Genomic DNA, 22,560 nt, shown 5'->3' on the forward strand with positions numbered 1-22,560 from the left:
TCCGCACGGCGGCTAAGGCCACCCTGGCTCTACCAGGGCTTCCAAGGGGAACCGCAACTGCCCTTGGCACAGCAGGGCCTGGTTCTGCCAGCACCAAGCCAGCAGGGGCCATCCATTCTGTCCTTACCACTGGCTTGGGCCCTGCAGCAGCCGGCTCTCCTGCCCCTGGGATAGTCCCCCAACCCACATCCACACCTTCTTTTCCACACAAAACAGTCCTGCTGCAGTGTCCATATCTGCATTTATTTCCACAATGGTAACATTTAATATAGTTAGCAACCCTTGTGGAGAAAACAAAAATCTCTCATTGATTTACAAGTTAAATCCCGTAACAGTACATTTAACTATCCAAAGTCTACTGCTGATTGAACGTTTATTGACTCGGTGTTGAAGTAAATGGCTTCAGTTAACCTAGCTCTCAGTTATCAATGGGGTTTTGTTTCTACCAGCTGGTAAGTGCCAGCTGCAGCCCATCCAGCGTCACCATCCTGTGCAGATTTCCTCACAGTAGAGGGACATCCTGTAGTACGGTTCATGTTTGATCTCTCCCTAAAAGACAGAAACCACAGCCCACACTCCTATGCAATGTATTATTTTGGTATTTTTAAATAAATGAGAAGGGTTGGAGGCATAAAAGCAAACCCAGCTTCTTTAGGCCTCAGGGACAAACAGCCTCTGCCTTCACCCACTTGAGACCGCCTGCCCCGGCTCCCCTGGAAAATGTCAGAGACGCTGCCAGGGACGAGGGCTGCAGCAGCCAGGCCTCTGCGTTACAGATGAAGCTGACCATGCGGGGCAGCACGGCAAGTGAGGCGAGCCTAGCGCGGCCTACCTGCACAGCTCATACTCACAGAGGCTGCACGGTGTTGCCCTGGCCACCGGCTCAGGCGCCAAAGCCCACTCCTGATTAATAATCCATACGCAACCCAAACCAAACTATTGAAACACACACTTCAGAAGAAGGAAATAAAGGCATAGAAACCTGCCAAAATAGAGACTTTTTTTCCCCATAAGAAGAGTATGTTGATTAAAATAGTTTATCACTAGTAAAACTTGTATCACTAGATCAGACAATACAAATTCGTTTTTAAAAAAATGACATTCACTGAATTCCTGGTCTGTGCATTCAATGTGAATAATCATCGAAAACACGTGACGATTAAAGGCGTGTCAGGAGCTCTGTCAGGGTTCCTACAGCATAGTTAGGGCTTCAGATGAGACGCGCCCCAGGAAGCACTGTGTGGTCACTGCAGCGGCCACTTCCTGTGTGCGGGCTTAGACGCGGCCCTAGTGAGATGTGTCCATGTCATGTCCTCCTGTCTTTTCCTCACTAAAGGCAGCCCTGCACAGGGACCAAATTCCACACCTAGAAAGTTCAATAAACTGTATTCTGTGCTAATAAATAGTATCTCTGTATTTTTGTTCCTTGCTTTTAAGCTCAGCTTAAATTTTGTCGAGGAAACCATTTCACAAGAGGGTATGTCACAACCTACCATCAACAATATTCCCTGTTTATTAGTATCTGAGATGTCCATGGCACATCAAATATAAATATATATTACATTTACATTTCTTTCTTAGCTTCTCAACTGAGGTGAGTGGACTCCTGGACAGTGCCACTAACAACTGTACTACAGTCCTAGTGTAGCTGGCACTCTGCTCCCACTGGACGCATATCAGGTAGACGGCATCATAAAAGAGGTGCATTGTTCTAAGATAAAAGGACACGTATTCATGAATGGAGGTCCAGGGATTTTCTAGGAGATTGTGTTTTTAAAAATACTTCAAAATACCCAAAAAAGTGGTCCCTTTTTGCAGCAGTATTTTCTACATGGGGTAATAAAAGAAAATATGCAACCCAGAAAGGAAAAGAGCCCAAAGAAAGTAGAACTTGCTTGTTAGCCCATTAATCTGTTTAGTAAAGATCTATTTTAAAATGTCTGAATGCTGTACAGTTCTATACAGAGCCATCCACAGCCTCCAGGCAGCTGGCTCATCTGTTCAGAGACCTGTGGCCAGCTAGCAGTCCACCCGGGGGGGCCTTGGTCTCGCTCACTTGCGGTCATCGATGGTTTTGATGAACTCCACTGCTGCTGTGAACTGCATCCACCAGTAGGACTCCTCCCCAGACAGACAGCTGGCATAGAAGCTACTGATGTACTGGACGGTGGACAACAAACAGGGCGGATTGGCCTGGAGCAGAGCAAAAGGGAGAGGGCCAGTTACAGAGACATACATAGTTTCGCCAAAACCATTTTCAGTGTTCTTCAAACACTTGCTGTGAAAGATACCAGCCCAAAAGGTAATCTTTGGAAGTAATTTCAAACTTTTAGACACTGTCAGTAGCAACAGTATACTGGAAAATGCAATCCAGGAGCTAACTTCCCTGTATTTCCTAAAAATCCCTATCCTGCAACTGCCACTGATTCCAAGGAGCGCTAAACTAACTTCAGTAGTCTGACGTCCCAGGATTCCAGAATGGATGTTAGACAAGGAAATGAATACTGTTGGCAGATTCCGTTACAGCTGGGAAGTGGGCAAAATCAGCTGAGGATGGACAGAGATTACCAAACAACAACATCCCATCTGTTCCCAGAGTTATCAGCGAACTTTGAATTTGTCACCTTTTTCACGTGGCAATAAAGGATGCTGCCTGCTAACAGCTAGGGAAGAAAAGCTAACAGGCCTCTCCTTAAAATCAGCATCAACTGGCTTTGCACCCGGACCAGGAAGATCCCAAGGAGGGAAGCTGCAGTCTGGGGCTGGAGGAGGAGCTGTGCGCAAGCCCAGGGCGTCCACGGGGCACACCAAGAGCTGAGGCTACATGGCTGCCACAAGTCTTAGGAATCCGAGGTGCTGCAGACACCAAGAGCTGGGCGGGGACTGCTGAACCCATGAGTGACTTAGCGCTGGTGTGGCGAGGTGCACCCAAACCACACACTTGCTTCAAGATTTCTGAAATAAATCATTTACAAAAAAACTTAGTATTTTTAAGGTCAAAAAAGAAGAGATGTCATATTTCTTGAGATAATTTACAATTACAGAATAAAAAGGCTAACAGGAGAGGACTGCTGAATTTCGTGCTGTGTGTGACGAGCGCTACAGAGAACTGCATGGGAGGGAAGAAGCAGTGCAGGAGCCTGCCCACATCTACCCATTCAAGTCACACACTGGGCCCCAACCAGGCATCAATTTAAAAACCAAAACATTCGTTCAGGAATATAGTGGCTTCCATCCTTTCTGTGCAAACCCCAACACCTTCCTTCTGGATGACACAGAGCTTGGACCTTGGCGAAAGCCCAGGTGCCCCACCTCCTGCCAAGCTGCATGCCACCCTGCTTGGCACGCACACGGGTCCTCACAGGCGCCAGGCGGGGCTCACCTTGATGAGCACGAACACCAGCACAGGTACAAAGTCGTCAGCTCCGGGCACAGAGTCCTCGTTGGCCAGGCTCAGCAGGTTCATGATGGTGGAGCACATGCGCAGGATACACTGCACCTTGTCGCGAGGCGTCTTGTACGCACTGATGGTCCGGATCTCGGACTGCGCCGACGGCCACGGCGCCTCCCGCAGGTAGACCTACACCAAGACAACAGATCCCGCATCCAGCAGCTGAGTCCGAGGGCGGGGAGGGGCTTTCCCTCATCAGTTCCTTCTGCTCCATCAAAGATGGAAGCTTTTTGACTTTCACGCTTAAAAATTTTACATTTTAAAATACAGCAACTCATGTATCCAATAATATCCAGTAACACAGAATCTAGAATTCACAAAATTTCAATTATCTTCCTTAATAGCTAAAATAAATCTATATTTTGCAGCTGATTCTAAAGGCACATACACTTAAAAAAAAAAAAAAAAAAAGCTACTGAAAAATGTAACCGAAAGTGTAGGGGCAGGCGCCCAGTTCAGCAGTTCAGATGTTTCTGTCCATACCCAAGTCCCTGGCCTGATCGATCCCCAGCTCTCGCTCCCGGCTCAGGCTCCCGGCTCCAGCTTCCTGCTCACGCAGACCCTGGGTTCTCAGAAGCTGGTTTCAGCCACAGTAGACATGGCAGATGTATTGTGTAGTGAACCAGGGGATAGAGGCTCACTTCCTTGCCTTAGCCATCTCTTGCCTCTCAAATACATCCATTTTTTTTTTTGGTATGCATCCATGTAGTTATTTTATTTGAAAGGTACAGACACACAAAAGTAGGAAACAAACAGAGAAGACAGAGATTTCCTATTTGTTGGTTCAAAGCCTGTATCAGCCAGTGATGGGCAAGGCGGATAAAGCTGGACGCCAGGAACTGAAGTCAGGCCGTGGACCTTGATCAGCCCGCTGCCTGGCCAGCTACGCCGCAGGCTGCAGAGCTGGGACGCAAACACAGGGCACTCTGTGCTGGACGGAGGTGCTCCAGGCAGCGCTGTCATAGCTGCACCAAACGAGGGCTCCAAAAGACTTCTAAAAAATCATATATAACACTGTTGCAGCAATTCTAAAACCAGACAACTAAGAATCTTATATAAATTAATGTTTATTAGTAGAGATTTTAACTAAAACAAAAAACAAATAAATAGTTAAAATTCCTGAAAATTTTCTGCTTTGTTATTTTGTAACAGATGACAGAGTTAACAGGGACTCTGGGGTCACACTGAACCCCAACCCTGGGACAGTAGTTCTAACACTGTGCAGCGTGCCAGCCCTTCCCCTAGCTCTGCTGGTGACTGTGGCCAGGACTGCAGGACAGGGGACCACACGCCCCAGCTGAGTCCCAGTGGGCCTCGGTGAAAGGTTCTGCACTGCAGGCTTTCTGGTCCCCCGAAGCAAAGCACCTTGAAGAACCTGAGGATTATAGCATCACATCCCAGCTCCCTGAAGAAGCAGGAACTTGGAGATGCTCTGGCACACAGCCGTCTGCTCCTGTCACACGACCCCCAGAGCCTGCCTTACCTCTGGGATCTGAAGAGCTCGGTGATTGGCAGTCACGACTTTAGACAACCTCTGGATATGCTCGTGAAGGACCCTGAAAACACCCCCAAAACACATGTAAACACACTTCAGAAAACAAAGTCAACAAATACAGGGCACAGCAAGTTGGGCAACTCTCCCAGCCAGGCACTGATTGCGAGTATCTGGGCGACTGGAGATGCTCAGGTGGACTATGTCAGCCAATGGAACTTGGAAGGATTTCCTCAACCTTTAAACAACAAAGCAGCATCTCAAACTATCAAAACCACTTAAGCAGTACCCTTGGAGCAGGATCCACATCAGGGAACCCTGGGATTACATCAGGCGCCCATTCCCCATCCCTGGGTACTAATGCAAATACAGGAAGAAGAAAACGAAAATTGGAAACAAAGGTCTCATCCACATGGGCATGCATCCTTAGCTATGTGAACATCATCAAAAATAAAATGAATTTATTATTTGAAAAAAACACAAAAAATCAATTCCTTTTGTAAACTTCCTCACCAAAAAATATATTCTTATACAGCTTTCTTGACATTTCTTAGCCCTACCTATTGGTGTTTTTGTCTCGTTTTTATTTCCTGACTTAAATTTATACTTTAAAAAAAAAAAAAGATTTCTTTTTTTTTTAATTGGAAATGCAGATTTGCACTGAGAAGGAGAGACACAGAGAGAACTTCTGCCAGCTGATTCACTCCCTGAGCAGCTATAATAGCTGGAGCTGTGCCAATTCAAAGGCTGCAGCCAGGAGCTTGTTCCAGATCTCCAACACGGGTTCAGGGTCCCAAGGCTTTGGGCCGTCCTCGACTGCTTTCCCGGGCCACAGGCAGGGAGCTAGAAGGGAAGTGGAGCAGCTGGGAGATGAACTGATGCCTACATGGGATCCTGGTGCGTGCAAGGTGAGAACTTTAGCCACTAGGCTAGAATGCTAGGCCCTTAAATTTAAATTTAGATATAATCCTAATCAAATCTTTAAATATAGGTAAATAATATTTAATAAAAAGTTAAAAAAATGGCAAATACTTTTTTAAAAGGTGTCTGGCCTAGATTGGGCTGCAGTATCCAAGCAGCACACATGAGATCCAGAGAGGGGGCAGAGCCAGCAGGGGGGAATGTGGAGGGCTCCCCTGCTGGACCGCCACTCCCCCCGGAGAGTGTGAGCTGAGATGGGGGCAGACCAGACCAAGCAGTGCTGCAACACCTGTGGGCCTCATGTGAGCTAGATCTGGGAAAAGACAAGCTAGGCTGACTGTTCCTACTGGTGCATACACAAGCCAGAGTGGGTGAGGGTTGCTTGCGCTTTGCCACAGCATCAGCTGGCAAATGCTGGCACTGGGGGCTAATTCTGTCAAGTTAAACTCCAGAACCACCTGGAGAGTGCATGATGTGGGAGTGGGCCCTGGAGGGAAATAGTGGGCACCTCCCTCTTGGGTTGCCACTCTCACTGGAGAGCATGAAAACCAAGACTGGGGCAGCGGTGGCTGGACAGAACAGCACCCACCAACATGTGTGTGGGCTGGATAGTGGGGCTGGCTGGGTTGAACTAGGCTTCAATGCCCATTGACATGAATGAGAGCTGAATGGGATGTGTGGGACAGACTGGATCAGTCTGTTGTACATACTGGCAAGCACGGGAACCAGGGCACGGGGCAGGCCTGGTGAGGGTTACTGCGGGTCTCTCCAATTAGGCTGCAGCTACCACCAGTTTGTGTGAGGGCCGATTGTACGCTGGGCAGAATCAGGCTGGATTGCAATACCCATTGGTTTGAGTAGAAGACAAGGCTGGAAAAAGAACTGACCCAGCAATTGCAACCACAAGCATGTGCAAAAACCGACTGGGGCGTCAGACTGTGCTGGACCCTGATTTGGCAAATTCACACAAGAATCAGGTCTGGGATTCCCTCAGATGAAGTTTCTTTGGGGATCCCTCCAACTGAACTGCTGATCTCAAAACTCCAACCATGAAGAGAGGAGCAGGTTCCATGATCTGACCACGGAGTGCATGTGTCAAAGCTGAGCCTCCTCAGTGGCTCAGACAGAGCATTGGATAGCATATCCAGGTGCACATGGAGGATATGGCAGTACGCTGGAGCCTGCAGAGGACATCCCGTGTCACAACAGAGGACAGAAGAAATCGATCATCTACCCCAGCCATGTGTTGACAGTGAAAATCTGGGCAAACAGAGACTCTAAGGTGGACAATGTCAGCCAATGGATTCTGGAGAGATTTCATCATGCTTAGAATGGCAAGACTGGTAGCAATTCAAAACTGCTGAACTATCAAAACCACTTGAGCAGTGCCCTCCGAGCATGCCCCGAACTGGGGAGCTGGGATGGGTGGAAGGCTGGGTATAGCTTCTCCCTTTATCTCTCCCTCCTTACCCCAGATACAGAAATAACAATAATGATGATGATGATGTGGAGACAATGGTCATACCCACTTTCCTGTAGCCCTTGACCCTTTGTGCCCTAATCAACCATGTAACGATTATCAAAATAAAATAATTAGAGAAAAAAAAACCAGGTGTCTAGCCTTAGCCCACTGACAAGTGCAGATATCAGGCTGGAGTGCAGGTCATCCTGGGCTAGGCTAGTATACCTGCTAACTCGCAAGAGCCATGGATGGGAGCAGACTGAGCAGGGCCAAGTTCTAGCACCAGCCGAGAGCTGGGACTAGGGTCTGGCTGGGTCACGCCAGGCTGTAGCATCCAAAACAAAGGCCAAGATAGGTGAGAGACTATGCTAAGTTGGGTCAGAGCAACAATTAACACATGCAACATCTATAGCTGGGAACAGGCCTCATTGGGGAGCAAAGGGGACGATCTGGCTGGGTTGTGGTTCCCACTGGTGTGTGTGAGGAACAGAGTGGGGGCTGCGATCTGGTCTGGACATGGCCGCAGTGTTCCTTGGCATGGGTGTGGACTGGGTCTGGGGTGTGCAAAGCTGGGCTAGATTCCAGCACCCAATGGAGTTCGTGAGAACCAGGATGGGTGTAGGATGGTCTGGGCTAGGTCTCTGTCCCTGCTGAGTCGTGCATGAGCTGTGTCTAGGGTGTGGATCAGGCTAGGCTGGGCTGTAGCACCCAACAATAAGAACTGGAAAGGTGAAGGCTGGTCAGGAAAGGCCACTATTCTTGCTAGGACAGAAGGTGGACTAAGCTAGGCTGGCCCATGGACCCACTTGTTTAAGCAAGATCTGGCATTGGGAGAGGTTCTAATGTAGGAGCTTGGCAACTCTGTTGGGACACAGTCCCTGCAGGTGAGCGCAAGAACCAAGACAGGGAGCAGCCCAGACCAGGCCAAGCAATGATACCCACTGGCACACATTTGGGTCAGGTCTCGGGTGAGCCAGGCTAGTCCAGTTCGTATCATCTGCTGGCAAATCCGAGACTGAGAATGGTGCGTGGGTCAGGCCAGGTAGGGTGGCAATACCAGCCAGTTTATATTAGGGTCGGGACTGGGAGCTGTCTGGGCTGGGCTGGGCTAGGCTGGGTTAGGCTGTAGCCCAACTATCATGAGCTGTAACTGGGAATAGGCCAGGCTGGGATAGGCTACAGAACCCAGTGCAAATGCCGAGGCGAGGCAAGCCATGCCAGAATGGGCCACAGTGCTCAATCAGCACATGTGAGACTCGGGGGATAGGGAGCAAGCACAGTAGGGGGTTGCTGCCTGGGGCTCCCTTGCTAGACCACTACGCCCACTGGTGAGCGTGAGCGCTGCGTGTGGCAGCAAACCACGCTGGGCAGGGGTACAACATTTGCAGGACTACATGTGAACTGGATTGGGGGCAAGCCAGACTGGGTTGACCATTCCTACTGGTGCATGCATAAGCCAGAGTGGGTGTGGGTGGGGGCTTTGCTGCAGGATCAGTTCGTAGATGCTGGCACTGGGGGCTAATCTGTTAAGTTAAACTCCAGAACCACCTAGAGAGTGCAAGCTCTGGGAGTGTGAGTACATCCATTAGGTAAACAGTGTACCTCCCTCTTGGATGCTACTCCCATTAGTGAACATGGAAATCAGGACTAGGGGCAGGCATGATTGGACTGAGAGTGGCAGCCAGCACCAGTATGGATTAGATAGTGGGGCTGGTTGGGTTGAATTAGGCTTCAATGCTCACTGACATGCAAGAGAGCTGAATGGGATGTGTGGGACAGACTGGACCACACTGCTGTACATATTGCCAAACATGGGAACAAGGGCAGGGGGCAGGCCGGCAGGAGTTACTGTGGGTTATCCCAACTAAGCTGCAGCTTCCACTGGTTGATGTGGCCAAGTGTGTGGTGGGAAGGACTGGGCTGGGTTGCAATACCCATTGGTTTGCAGAGAGGACAAGGCTGGAGACAGAACTGACCCAGTAACTGTAACCACCAGTGTGTGCATAGGCTGATTGGGGCGACAGACTGTGCTGGACCCTATATTGGCAAGCACACACAAGAGTCAGGTCTGGGATCACCTCAGATGAGGTTTCTCCCAACTGGATCGCTCTAAGGTGGACAATGTCAGCAGTGGTTTCTGGAGAGATTTCACTGTGCTTGGAATGGCGAGACTGGTAGCAATTCAGAATGTTGAACTATTAAAACCACTTAAGCGTGCCCGCCGAGCATGCCCCACATTGGGAACTCTGGGAAGGGTGGAAGGCTGGGTATAGCTTCTCCCTTTATCTCCTTTCTTAACCCAAATATAGGAAGGAAAATAGAGAGTGTGAAAATAATGGTCTTAGCCACTTTCCTGTAGCCCTTGACCCTTTGTGTCCTAATCAACCATGTAAAGATCATCAAAAAATTTTTTTAATTAATTTAATTTAGAAGAAGGTATCTGGGTCTGAGAGAATCTATGCTTGTCAGGAAAGGCTTCCCAAGAAAATGAGGTTTGAGCCAAGAGCTGAAGGACAGGGACCAGCACTGTGGCACAGCAGGTAAAGTTACTGCCAGGGATGCTGGCATCGCAAAGGGGCACTATTTTGAGTTTGAGCTGTTCCTCTTTGGATCAGCTTCATGCTAATGTACCTGGGAAAGCAGAGGAAAATGGAGCACATGCTTGGGCTCCTGTACCCATGTGGGAGACCAAGCTGGAGCTCCTGGCTACCAGCTTTCACCTGGCCCAGCCCTGGGTTCTGTGGCCATTTGGAAAGTGAACCTGCAAGTGGAAGATCTAACTCTGCCTTTAGATGAATACATAAAGCTTAAAACAAAACTTTAATGAGATATTTCCTTAAAACAAACAACAGCGCTTTCCAAAAGACCATACCAATTCATTCTGCTTCCAGTGGAACTGCCCACACCCCTGCTAACAGGGTTCCCTCATGCCTCCTGACCTAGCAAGCCAGCTGAATGAAATGTGCCAACTGACGCAGCTCCTAGTATTCGGCGGTATGGGATCACAGGGCTAGTTAACCCAAACACGAGGCTGCCGGAGACACCTCACACAGAGCAAACAAAAGCACTGAACAGAGCTGCACTTACTGGTCACGAAGTATGTCTCCGTCCTGGTTAGGGTAGAAAGCCAGCTTGAAAATCCGATTCATGACGCTCCGTTCAATGGCGAGCTGGGCGTCCTGCAGCTGCTCTTCGCTTGCGTTCTGCCAGATGGCATCCTGGGCCATGGCCCCATACAGGAACTGCAGGAAGTCCCCCACCTGAGCAGTTTTATCATCAGCGGCTGTCAGTTTCTGAAAGTCTCCAATGCAAAACAGTAATTTTTAAAACACACTATCTGAATAATTTTTTTTTTAAATGACAGTCCTCCCTTAATTAAGATTTTGCATTCCATCCTTTGTTACTTGAGATCTGAAAATATTAAATATAAAATTCCGGAAATACATAATGCATGAATCTCAAATAGTACACCACTCTAAGCTCTAAAATCTTGAGCTGTTCTGCTCAGTCCTGCTTAGAGTGTGACCCACCCCTGGGCCTGGCGGTTCCACGCCCTTCAGCACTTTGGTTATCAGGGTGGCACACAGAGCCCAGCACCACACTGCTTCCCATGCCACTGCTGCATGAGGTCCGGTCGTGGAACAGTCACTGGCGAGACGGACACCATGATTTCAAAGCCAAAGTATCTGAGTGAGGTTTATTTTAGAAGACTATGCAGCCAAATTGTTAAAATCAGTAAAAAGTAAGAAATTTAGAAATGCTATTCACACACAGATGTTTGTTTATACATACTTACACATACATACATAAACACATACACACACATAAAATGATTAATCAGGGACAGATTTGTGGTATAGTGGGTTAAACTACCACCTGTGTAACTAGCATCCCATATGGTCACTGACTGGAATTCCAGCTGCTTCCTTACCCATATCCCACGGCATTAGCCCCCTAATCTCTTCAATTTCAAAATAAATTATTGGGGCCAGCATTGTGATACACTGTGTTAAGCTGCTGCCTATGACACCAGCTTCTCACGTAAAGACTCATTTGAGGCGCCCGGCATGATAGCATAGTGGTTAAAGTCCCCGCCTTGCATAAGCCGGGATCCCATATGGACACCAGTTCTAATCTCAGTGGCTCTGCTTCCCATCCAACTCCCTGCTTGTGGACTGGGAAAGCAGGCGAGGATGGCCCAAGGCTTTGAGACTTGCACCCACATGGGAGACTCGGAAGAGCTCCTGGCTCCCGGTTTCGGATCAGCACAGTACTGGCCGTTGCGGTCACTTGGGGAATGAATCATTAGATGGAAGGTCTTCCTCTCTGTCTCTCCTCCATTCTGTATATCCACCTTTCCAATAAAAACAAATAAATCTAAAAAAAACAGACTCATTTGAGTTCTGCTCCATTTCTGATCCAGCTCTCTGCTAATACGCCTGCAAAGGCAGCAGATGACGGCCCAAGTGCCTTGGCCTTAACATCCATGTGAGAGACCCGGAGTTCCAGACTTCTGGCCTCAATCTGGCCCAGCCCCTCCACTGCAACCTTGTGGTGAAATGAGTCAGCAGGTTCAAGACCACTGTCGGTCTGTCCCTCTCTCAGTAACTCTACCTTTCAAACAAAACAAATAGGATCTGACTCATGTCCTGGATGCTCCACTTCCCATCCAGTTCCCTGTTCGTGGCCTGGCAAAGCAGTCGGGGACGGCCCAAAGCCTTGGGACCCTGCACCCGCGTGGGAGACCTGGAAGAAGTTCCTCCCCTGGCTTTGGATCAGCCCAGCCACTGTGGCCACAATAGGAAGTGAACCAGCAGGTGAAAGATTTTTGTCTCTCCTTCTCTCTATAGATCTGACTTATTGTAAAAATAAATAAATAAATAAATAAATAAATAACATGGAATCAATCGTTTAAGATTTACTCATTTTTATTGGAAAGTCAGATCTACAGAGAGAAGAATCAGAGAGAAAGAACTGCTCACTGATTCACTCTCCAAGTTGCCACAACAGGTGGAGATGTGCTGATCTGAAGCCAGGAGCCAGGAACCTCTTCCAAGTCTCCCACGTGGGTGCAGGGTCACAAGGCTTTGGGCCATCCTAAACTGCTTTCCCAGGCCACAAGCAGGGAGCTGGATGGGAAGCAGGACGGTTGGGACATGAACTGGCGCCTATAAGGGTTCTTGGTGCATGCAAGGCGTGGACGTTAGCCATTAGGCTACCACGCTGGTGAAATAAATCTTTTTTTACAAATAAACAAATTAGGTATTTCAACCCAGAAGGAAAATGCAATTAAGTGATTTGACATCAAAGTTGAATGACAAAGAATCCATGAAACAAGTAGACATTTAAAAAGTTACTTTAAAGCATGCAAGTCCTGAACAAACTCTAGAGCATGACACCATTACCCAATAACAGGAGCTTGAAGACACGTTTAATTTGAAAATACGTGATTACCTTGGATGAATTCCCTAATCTTCTTTTCTTTGCTCTCAAGCAGCAACCTCACACAGACAGTGGTAAAGTACCGATTGGCGACCTCTTTATCTCGCAAGACCCTTTGCAGGAGCCTTTCAAGGTGAGCCTGCGTGGTCTGCAGACCTTGCCGACAGCGAGTGAGGTAAGCGATGTATGGTGCTCTTTTCCTAAAAAGAAAAACACTTTGCAGGACATCACCTATACACAGTCCTCACTTTTTAAAATAAGAAAGTATGCCACAGCCTTCATTTTCACATGCTGGTGTCTCAGTCTGCAGACAACTCTTCTGGGGCCTAACTCTGCTGCCAGCTCAAGAAACAGGAGTGGGCATCTAGCTTAGTGCTTAGACCCCTGCATCCTAGCCCACAACTATGAGAGGCAACAGGCAACGGCTCAGGTACCTGGGTCTCTGTCACCCAGCAGGAGATGTGGACCGAGTTCCTGGCTCCCTGTTTTGGTCAGACACAGTGCTGGCCAATGTAAGCATGTGGGAAGTGAACCAGTGGATGAGGGCTGTCCCTCTTCTGCCTCTCAAATAGACACAAGGAAATAAAGAAGGAAAAAGAAGCATTCTGCATGTCTGTGAGGATTACCATCCATTCAGGCTGAACACTTAGCTACTAAACTCGCTAAATGTTACTAAGTCCTCCACACACCTGGCCTGTTTCATGTGGATCACCGCCTCTATGCTGGTAGGACCTCATACTTAGGAGAAAACGGACTGCCAGTGATTAGAATGACAAAAAATGCAAGTTACATTCCACAAGGTCAGTTTCAACATTCACTCACTTGTAGCCTCAATGTGCATTAGTCTCAATGTACATATAGTTCATTAGAGCAAGGGTCTTAGACCAGGTGTCCTTATGCCTCAAACATCCCAGCTACAGTCATCTGTAACACTGCAAGGACTGTCAGCAGCCAAAGGGTGGTATGTGCCAAGACAATTCTTGCCTCTGGTAAGAAAAGCAACCTTTCCTGTCCTCCTTAAAACCAATAGGAAAAGAGGGCTGGCACTGTGGTCTAGTAGGTAAAGCTGCTGCCTTTCCACTTCCAACCCAGCTCCCTGCTGCTGCACCTGAGAAAGCAGAAGACGACCCCAATGCCTGGGCCCTACACCCACATGGAAAACCTACAAGAAGCTCAAGGTTCCTGGCTTTGGCCTGGCCCACTCCTGGATGTTGGGGCTATTTAGGGAGTGAACCAGTAGAGGGAAGATTTTTCTCTCTCACTGTAACTGCCTTTTAATAAATAAATAAATCTCTGGGGGGGCGGGGGAAGGAAAATACTACCCTTCTTATATGCTGGCCTCAAAATATAAACACACCCCTTTATCTGCTTCAGTGAAAAGCCGAAATGAACTAGACTTCTCTGTCAGTTTAAGTTGCTCACTTAGAACCACACTTCTAGACTACCCAAACACGTTGTTTAGAAATCCACACCTAGGTAAACACAGTCACAGTACTTTGTAATAAGCCTAGAATCATTTCATACAGCTTAGAGCCAAGAATGAGGACTGGCTTCTACAAACCAAAGGAGTTATTACCTATAGTCCTCAGCGATGGAGGCCAGCAGCTTCCTGCACGTCCTGTTATCGAAACGGCACACACAGCGCATCGTTTCCTGAAGCTGGGCCATTAAGTTCTTATCTTGTAAATTAATTGCTTCAGCTATTTGAACCTTCAAGAAGCATACGATTTCATTATCTAAAAAAAAAAGAATAAGAATTTTGCTATTCAGAGTTTCCAGAGGCTTATATAAGGTTTATGTCACCTCACCCAGCATTTAAGATGCTTATTTTTCTTTACTATCAAGTGAATAAAGTTATAGTGCCACTCCCAATTAGAAATTTCTTAAATAAATTTCTAATTTACTAATTTACCTTCACTAATCAAAATGCCCTTAAGTGACACTAACACTGTTGAGCTACACGGAATGTCTAGACAGTTTAAGCAGCTGACTACCAGCTATTTCAAAGGTTCAGTTATACGCATGGGAGAACAGTTTTTCATTGTAGCTTGCCTTCAGGGTCTGTGTGGTCTGGCAAACCATTCCTCGAATGGGTCAGCACTGGGAAGGCAACAGAATCCGCAGAGCAAAGAGCAAGCCTCAGTTTCTTTTTTGCATCTCTGAAAAAAATAAGTAAAAAGCCCGTTTATTTTTTTATCCAGGTAGAGTCACATTTACAAATACTGCTACATAGATTCATAGATTGGTCTGCTCCTCAGGACTCAGATGTTTCTTGCAGCTATTTTTAAAAAGACAATTCTGACTTACTGACACCTCATTTGAAAGAGGAAGCTTCCTAACTACCCACAGGGAACGGTGGCAGCAGTGCTCAGACAGGGCACTGCCCCATCACCAGAATCCGTTACACAGCTTGTCCTGTTGGCCTCTCTCAGTACAGCGGTCACTGGGAGACAAGGAAAGCAGGTTATGAAAATCAGCCCGGCACCAAAATCAAGACTGCCCTTTACAGCTCTCTGCCACAAGGCAGGCTCTGTGCCTGCCAAGCCTCCCCGGTGTTTAGTGCTGAGCCCCAAATGGCTGCATTTTCACCTCCAACAGCACAAGTGTGGTCCCACGAAAAGACAACTCCCTATGCCAGGAGACCTCTGCAAGCTTCCCAGATTACAAGGCCCTGTCCCCTCTCTGCTTCACTGTTCAAGCCTAGCTTCCACAAAGAGGGGTCCGCATGCCTGAAGGAGGCCGAGGCTGCCTGCTCCGGCTGTCTTTAGTTCACTGCCTCTGACAAATTCTCAATCTTTCTCTATTGATTCGTGTAAAATGGACAATGCAGGGCCCAGCACGACAGCATAGTGGTTAAAATCCTCACCCTGAACATGCCAGGATCCCATATGTCGTCAGTTCTAATCCCAGCATCCCCGCTTCCCTTCCAGCTCCCTGCTTGTGACCTGGGAAAGCAGTCGAGGACAGCTCAAAGCCTTGGGACCCTACACACACGTGGGAGACCAGAAAGAGCTCCTGGCTCTTAGCTTCGGATTGGCTCAGCTCCAGCCGTTGCGGCCGCTTGGGGAGTGAACCATCGGACAGAGGATCTTCCTCTTTGTTTCTCCTTCCCTCTGTACATTTAACTTTGCAACAGAAATTAAAAAAAAAAAAATTTTTTTTTTTAAAAAGGTACCGGCACAAAAGTATAGTGGTTAAAATCCTTGCCTTGCACGTTCTAGGATCCCATATGGGCGCTGGTTCTAATCCTGGCAGCCCCGCTTCTCATCCAACTCCCTGCCTCTGGCCTGGGAAAGCAGTCAAGGACAGCCCAAAGCCTTAGGACACCGCACCAGTGTGGGAGACCTGGAGGAGCTCCTGGCTTCGGATTGGCTCAGCTCCAGCTGTTGTGGCTGTTTGGGGAGTGAACCATCGGACAGAAGATCTTCCTCTCTGTCTCTCTTCCTTTCTGTATATCTGCCTTTCCAAGAAAAATAAATAAATCTTTTAAAAAGAGAGAGATGGACTGCACCCGAGTCGAAAGAAAGGAAGAAAGAAAGAAAGAAAGAAAGACAAAAAAAGAAATTCTCCACAGGTGTTAGCATGGGTGGCACAACAGGTTAAACCTTAGCCTGTGGCACTGGCATCCCATGTGGGCGCCAGTTCAAAATTCAATACCTCTGCTTACAATCTAGCTCCCTGTTAATGGCCTGGGAAAGCAGTGGGGAAGATGGCCCAAGGCCTTGGGCCCCTGCACTCCCAGGGGAGTTCCTGGCTTCAGAACAGTCCAGCTCTGGCAAACGAAGCCATTTGGGAGTCAAACCATTGGATAGAAGCGTTCTCGCTTGCCTCTCTCACTCTCTCTTGCTCTCTCTCTCTCTTTGCGTGTGTCTCTCCTTATCTCTCTCTTTCAAATAAAATAAATAAATCTTAAAAAAAAAAAAAAAAAAAGAAAACTTCCAGAATAATGAGTTACATGAGAAAAAGAGAGGTAATTTCCTAGGTCCATAAGAAACAGTCAGTACTTTCTAACTAGTATTTCTGGGTCCAGTACGATGGCCTAGTGGCTAAATCTTTGCCTTACAAACTCTGCGATTCTACAGGGGCACTGGCTTGTATCTCAGCTGCTTCACTTCTCATCCTGCTCCCTACTTGTAGCCCAGGAAAGCAGTTGAGGATGGCCCAAAATCTTGTGACCCTGCACCCATGTGAGAGACCCAGAATCTCCTGGCTCCTGGCTTCAGATCGGCTCAGCTCTGGCCATTGTGCTGGGAAGTGAACCAGAGGACAGACGATATTTACAGAGAGAAGAAGCAGAGACAAATATCTTCTGTCCTCTGGATCATCCTCAACATAAAGATAAAATAAAAACAAAAATAAAACTGGGCCTGGTGGGACAGCATAGCGGCTAAAGTCCTTGCTTTGCACATGCTGGGATCCCACATGGGTGCCAGTTCTAATCCCGGAGTCTCCGCTTCCCATCCAGCTCCCTGCTTGTGGCCTGGGAGAGCAGTGAAGGACGGCCCAAAGCCTTGGGACCCTGCACCTGTACGGGAGACCCAGAAGAAGCTCCCAGCTGTAGGCTTTGGATGGGCTCAGCTCTGGCCATTGTGGCCACTTGGAAAGTGAATCAGCAAACAGAAGTTCTTTCTGTTTCTCCTCTCTGTATATCTGCCTTACCAATAAAAATAAATAAGTCTTGTTTAGAAATAAATAAGTAGATAGACAGATGAAGCAAGCTAATATTTCTTACCTGTGCAAGCACTTTCCTTATCAAAGAAGGGAAAAACTTCAAGATCCTGAAGTCTTCTCCCTTCTTAAGCCCATTAGATCCAGGGCAGGCACTTGGCACAATGCTAAAAATGCCACTGGGGACGGTCATGACCCACCGTGCAGTGCCTGGTCTGCATCCCACCTATGCTCCTGGCTCCAGCTTCCTGCTAAAGCACCTGAGGGCTTGCAGGTGATGGTCCAGGAAACTGGGCTCCAGCCACCAATGGAGGAGACCTGCACCAAGTTCTGACGTCCTGCCTTTGGCCTAGTGATTTGTGGGAAATGAACCAGGAGGTGGAAGATCTCTAACTCTGTCTCTCTGACATCCTTTCAAATAAATAAATAAAACTTAAAAAGAAAAGCAGAGAGAGAAACTTGCAGAAGAAAGAGAATGTTAAATGAAAGGCTCTAGTTTCCACAGAAGCAGTGAGTTAAACCACACCCTGTGTTGACCCTGCCGCTGAACCCCCTGGGCTCTTGCCCAGCATTTCTTGCCCAGGCTGGCAGGGGAACTGCAACTGATTTAATGAAAACTGGTTCTGTGGTTCCTGTGAGCATGTGAGTTTCTTAAATGCCATCAAGACATTGATACAGCACTCCCACTACTGAAGCAAAGTCATCCCAGTTAACATCACTCTTATCCTTCTATTTTAACATGTATTGAATGACTCTATTTCAATCACTTGAAATCAGTATTTTTTCCCCTACAGCAATGGTAAGGGCAAAGTTCAAATCCCATAAAAGAAGCACCTGTAAGAGAAAGCAGACTCCTGCGGGTGTGCCGCTTGGCTCGCTGAGTCGGGGAGGTCATCGGCAGAGATGTTCTGGAGTGTCTCATCCCGAGGAGAGTCGTGTGCACTTTCGCCATCACCCATAACCTCTAAACAAAACCCAACCTGTGTTACCAGTTTGTTGGACATTCTTCTGAAAGATACCATATGCACATACAAGCACAAACACAGTGCACCACATAAACTTTTATCTATTTTGTTTTCAGCTTAATTTATCAAGGGGACTATATTACTATTTTTCTGACAGCTACCAAGAATTTCACAATTAGGAAAGTAGAATCCTTTAAAAACTACACAGTAATCAACAGTGAATGTTAACCCATCCTGAGAGCCTCCCAGGCGACCCCAAGCACACATAGACCGAGCAGACACACAGATGGTTTGGAAAGCACATGTTCATTTCCTCCAGCTCACAAGAGGACTGGCCTGGTTATAGTCTGCAATTCTGAGATAAACTGATTGTTAGCTTCCCTTTCTTTTTAAGGGTTATTGAAGTTAGACTACCTTTCTCACTGTGACTTAAGAGTTACTATTCAGAGACTCAGCACGGTACCCTAGTGGCTAACTCGTCACCTTGCACGTGCAGGGATCCCACATGGGCGCCAGTTTGTGTTCCAGCTGCTCTAATTCCCTTCCTGCTTCCTGCTGGTAGTACGGGAAATAGTAGAGGATGGACCAAGGCCTGAGACCCTGCACCCACATGGGAGACCTGCAGGAAGCTCTAGACTCCTGGCTTTGGATTGGCTCGGCTCCAGCCATTGTGATCATTTGGGGAGTGAACCAGTGGGTAGAAGAACTTTCTCTCTCTCTCCTTTTCTCTGTAAAATTTTTTTCTTTTTTTTTTAAAGATTTATTTTTATTATGTTTTTATTAGAAAGGCGGATATACAGAGAGGAGAGACAGAGAGGAAGATCTTCCGTCCAATGATTCACTCCCCAAGTGAGCGCAACGGCCGATGCTATGCCGATCCGAAGCCAGGAGCCTCTTCTGGGTCTCCCACGCGGGTGCAGGGTCCCAAAGCTTTGGGCTGTCCTCGACTGCCTTCCCGGGCCACAAGCAGGGAGCTGGAAGGGAAGCGGGGCTGCCGGGATAGAACCGGCGGCCACAAGGGATCCCGGGCGTGCAAGACGAGGACCTTAACCACTTGCGCCACTGCGCCGGGCCCAATTTGACTTTTCAATAAAAATAAATAAATCTTTTTTTTTTGGTTCCTATTCCAATCTTCACCATGAATTCTCACCTGTACTTTCATAGTTTACTCCTTCACTGGGGCTGGTCCGTTTAATGGCATTTCTGTATTTGTCCAAGATGTCCTCAGCGACCTGAGCTTGAGCATTTAGCCTAGGGCTGGAATCATCTGTGGGGAGAGGAGGGTGAGATCAGCTCTCTGCTTGCACAAGCCTGATGTTAGTATGACACCAGTAACAGAATCCCAAAGGCGGATTAGGAGGTAAGACTTAAGAAGAGCACATATCTCAACGCTAAGAGGCACCATGCAGCTGCCTGCTCATCCCACTCCTAGGCCTGGGAGCCTTGCCCAAGCAGAACACTGGCAGGAGTCAGCTCCCCTCATCATCAGAATTCTGCAGGACAGCATCAAAGAGCCCAGTGCAGACAGAATGGATGATGAGTTTCTCGAGTGAGTATATTCAAATCACCGTTACGAGTAATTCATGCTAACACAATTTCCAACAATGTGTGTTATACAAAGACTTCATTTATTAAGACATCTTTGTGTTCAAGGAGGAAAAAAACCTTTTTCAAACAAACTCGTTTCAAAAATGACAAAAATGCCTTTCTTCATTCTTCCTTCATGAGTTGTTCTCTATCTTATACTTGAAAATGGTATATATCCTTATCAGAGTGCTACTTCTGGAATAAAGCACCTGCTTGCACAGGTAGTGGTGTCAGAGGCACTCCAAGAGAATCTAGAGCTTTTGGGGAGCGCTGGAAGTGCACGTGGGAGGCATGCCACATCTGGGGCACGATCTGTTAATAGAACTGTCAACAGAATGAGGTCAGCCCACCAAGAAGGCTTTTCTGGAGTCCAAGATGCAGCCATGAAGTCACTGGTTGTCAAAGCAAAGCTCTACACAAATGTCCAGGATAAAGTCTTGCAATGATGTGCCATTTTCTAAGATACATCTAGGCCTACAGGCAATCATAAATGCAGGTTCCCCTTTTTCAAACATTCTAACACCACATTAAAAAGAAAAGGTCACTCAATTATGTAAGTAATTATATAAGCATGTGAGTTAGTAGCAGCTAACTTTACGAGCACTTACCACATGCCAGGACCTTGCTAAGCACCTTGCATGGACTAACTCATTACCAAATAACTTTATAGGATTATCCCAAGTCATCAATGCTACAGGGAAATTCTTTCAGCAGTTCCCTAGAGAAATCCTGTTGCAAGCTCTCAGGCATTCTTTCATCCACAAAATGGTAATAACTATGTAGAGAGCATTTCCCAAAAGATTCAATAATTTTTCTTTAATGACATTTAAAAATGAAACTGTGAACTGATAAAACCCTTATCATAACACAATCCTATTTTGGAGTGAGAGCATTTTTTTGGTTCTCATTTTTGAGCACTGCAAAGAATACTGAAAAAAAAAAGTATACAATTGGGCTAAACACAGTGACAGCCCTAATGTTCTTTATAAACTTTATTTCTATCAACACCAGTCCCCAAAATTTCATCCCAAGAACTTAATTTTAAAAACAGAACAAAAAAACGCTCACATGCAAGGACGTGGGCATTACTATTATTTTTGGTGGGCATTATTTTCATAGTGAAAAAATGGACAGAATGCTTACACTACAGAATTATATGATATACCACTTTATACCTAAATGAAAGTATTTTAAAAATCCATTATGGGGCCCGGCGCGATGGCACAGTGGTTAAGGTCCTCACCTTGCACGCCCGGGATCCCATATGGCCGCCGGTTCTATCCTGGCAGCCCCGCTTCCCATCCAGCTCCCTGCTTGTGGCCCGGGAAAGCAGTCAAGGACGGCCCAAAGCTTTGGGACCCTGCACCCGCGTGGGAGACCCAGAAGAGGCTCCTGGCTTCGGACCAGCATAGTATCAGCCATTGCGCTCTCTTGGGGAGTGAATCATCGGACGGAAGATCTTCCTCTCTGTCTCTCCTCTCTGTATATCTGCCTTTCCAATAAATAAATAATAAAAATAAATCTTAAAAAAAAATTCCATTATGTTGGGCCCAGCGCTGTGGCCTAGCGGCTAAACTCCTTACCTTGAATGCACTGGGACACCATATGGGCGCCAGTTCTAATCCCGGTAGCTCCATTTCCCATCCAGCTCCCTGTGTGTGGCTTGGGAAAGCAGTCAGGGATGGCCCAGAGCATTGGGACCCTGCACCCGTGTGGGAGACCTGGAGGAGGTTCCTGGCTCCTGGCTTTGGATTGGCAAAGCACCAGCTGTTGCGGTCACTTGGGGAGTGAATCATTGGACAGAAGATTTTCCTCTGTTTCTCCTCCTCTCTGTAGATCTGACTTTGCAATGAAAATAAATAAATCGGGCCTGGCAGCGTGGCCTGGTGGCTAAGGTTCTGACCTTGAATGCACCAGGATCCCATACGGTTGCCGGTTCTAATCCCGGCAGCTCCACTTCCTCTCTCTCTCTCCTCCTCTCTGTATATCTGACTTAGTAATAAAAATAAAATAAATCTTAAAAAAAAAAAAAAGAAGAAAAAGAAAATAAATAAATCTTAAAAAAAATCCATTATGTCTACCATAAATTGAGAGAGGGCTTCTAAAATAACATGTGGTAAGAATACAAACTGTTACAGACACAATCCAATTCAATCATAAAAAAGCAATGTGCAAATATGGAAAAAGATTAGAAGAGAACATGAAAAACATTGCAGTTTAGATAGCAAGTTTAGAAAACAAGCAGACTGTTAAAAATTTTTAAAAATAGAATCCATTTATTTGAAAGCTAGAACTGGAGACAGGGAGAGGTGTACGGTCACCTCCATCACTAGTTCATTCCCCAGATTGCCACGACAGCCAGGGTGGGGCCGGACAAGCCGAGAGCCGGGGGTTCCTCCCAGCCCCCCTGGGGAAGCACTGGACCATCTTCTGATGCATTTCCAGCCATCGCAAACATTTGGGGAGCGAACTGACAAGATAGAAGATCTCCATCTCTGTCTCTCTGTGACTCTGCCTTCCAAATAAATAAAATAAATCTCTTTTTTTAAAAGTGTAGTGCATTATAAACCTT

The 22,560-nt window shown here is 47.1% G+C and overlaps 1 protein-coding gene across 6 annotated transcripts in view; it reads right to left on the reverse strand.

Annotated features, from left to right (window-relative positions):
* Positions 1-222: 222 nt before the first annotated feature.
* The window catches only part of GAPVD1 (GTPase activating protein and VPS9 domains 1), a 73,138-nt gene continuing 50,800 nt past the window's right edge, over positions 223-22,560 (reverse strand). For 4 of the 6 annotated variants that reach the window (XM_040963671.1, XM_040963669.1, XM_040963670.1 and 1 more), the window contains 9 exons: positions 19,552-19,668; positions 18,271-18,400; positions 14,821-14,927; positions 14,345-14,504; positions 12,781-12,968; positions 10,414-10,627; positions 4,935-5,007; positions 3,383-3,580; positions 223-2,193 (listed from right to left, as the gene is read on the reverse strand). In XM_040963671.1, coding sequence (XP_040819605.1) covers positions 2,053-2,193; positions 3,383-3,580; positions 4,935-5,007; positions 10,414-10,627; positions 12,781-12,968; positions 14,345-14,504; positions 14,821-14,927; positions 18,271-18,400; positions 19,552-19,668 — 1,328 coding nt within the window. In that variant the 3' untranslated portion in view covers positions 223-2,052. Of the gene's footprint in view, positions 2,194-3,382; positions 3,581-4,934; positions 5,008-10,413; positions 10,628-12,780; positions 12,969-14,344; positions 14,505-14,820; positions 14,928-18,270; positions 18,401-19,551; positions 19,669-22,560 lie in introns of those variants that run through there. The other 2 variants (XM_040963673.1, XM_040963674.1) reach the window with 2 other exon arrangements.

The sequence above is a fragment of the Ochotona curzoniae genome, unplaced genomic scaffold (genome assembly GCF_017591425.1).
Source record: "Ochotona curzoniae isolate NIBS_2020 unplaced genomic scaffold, NIBS_Ocur_1.0 scaffold_3208, whole genome shotgun sequence".
Taxonomy (NCBI): Eukaryota; Metazoa; Chordata; class Mammalia; order Lagomorpha; family Ochotonidae; genus Ochotona; species Ochotona curzoniae.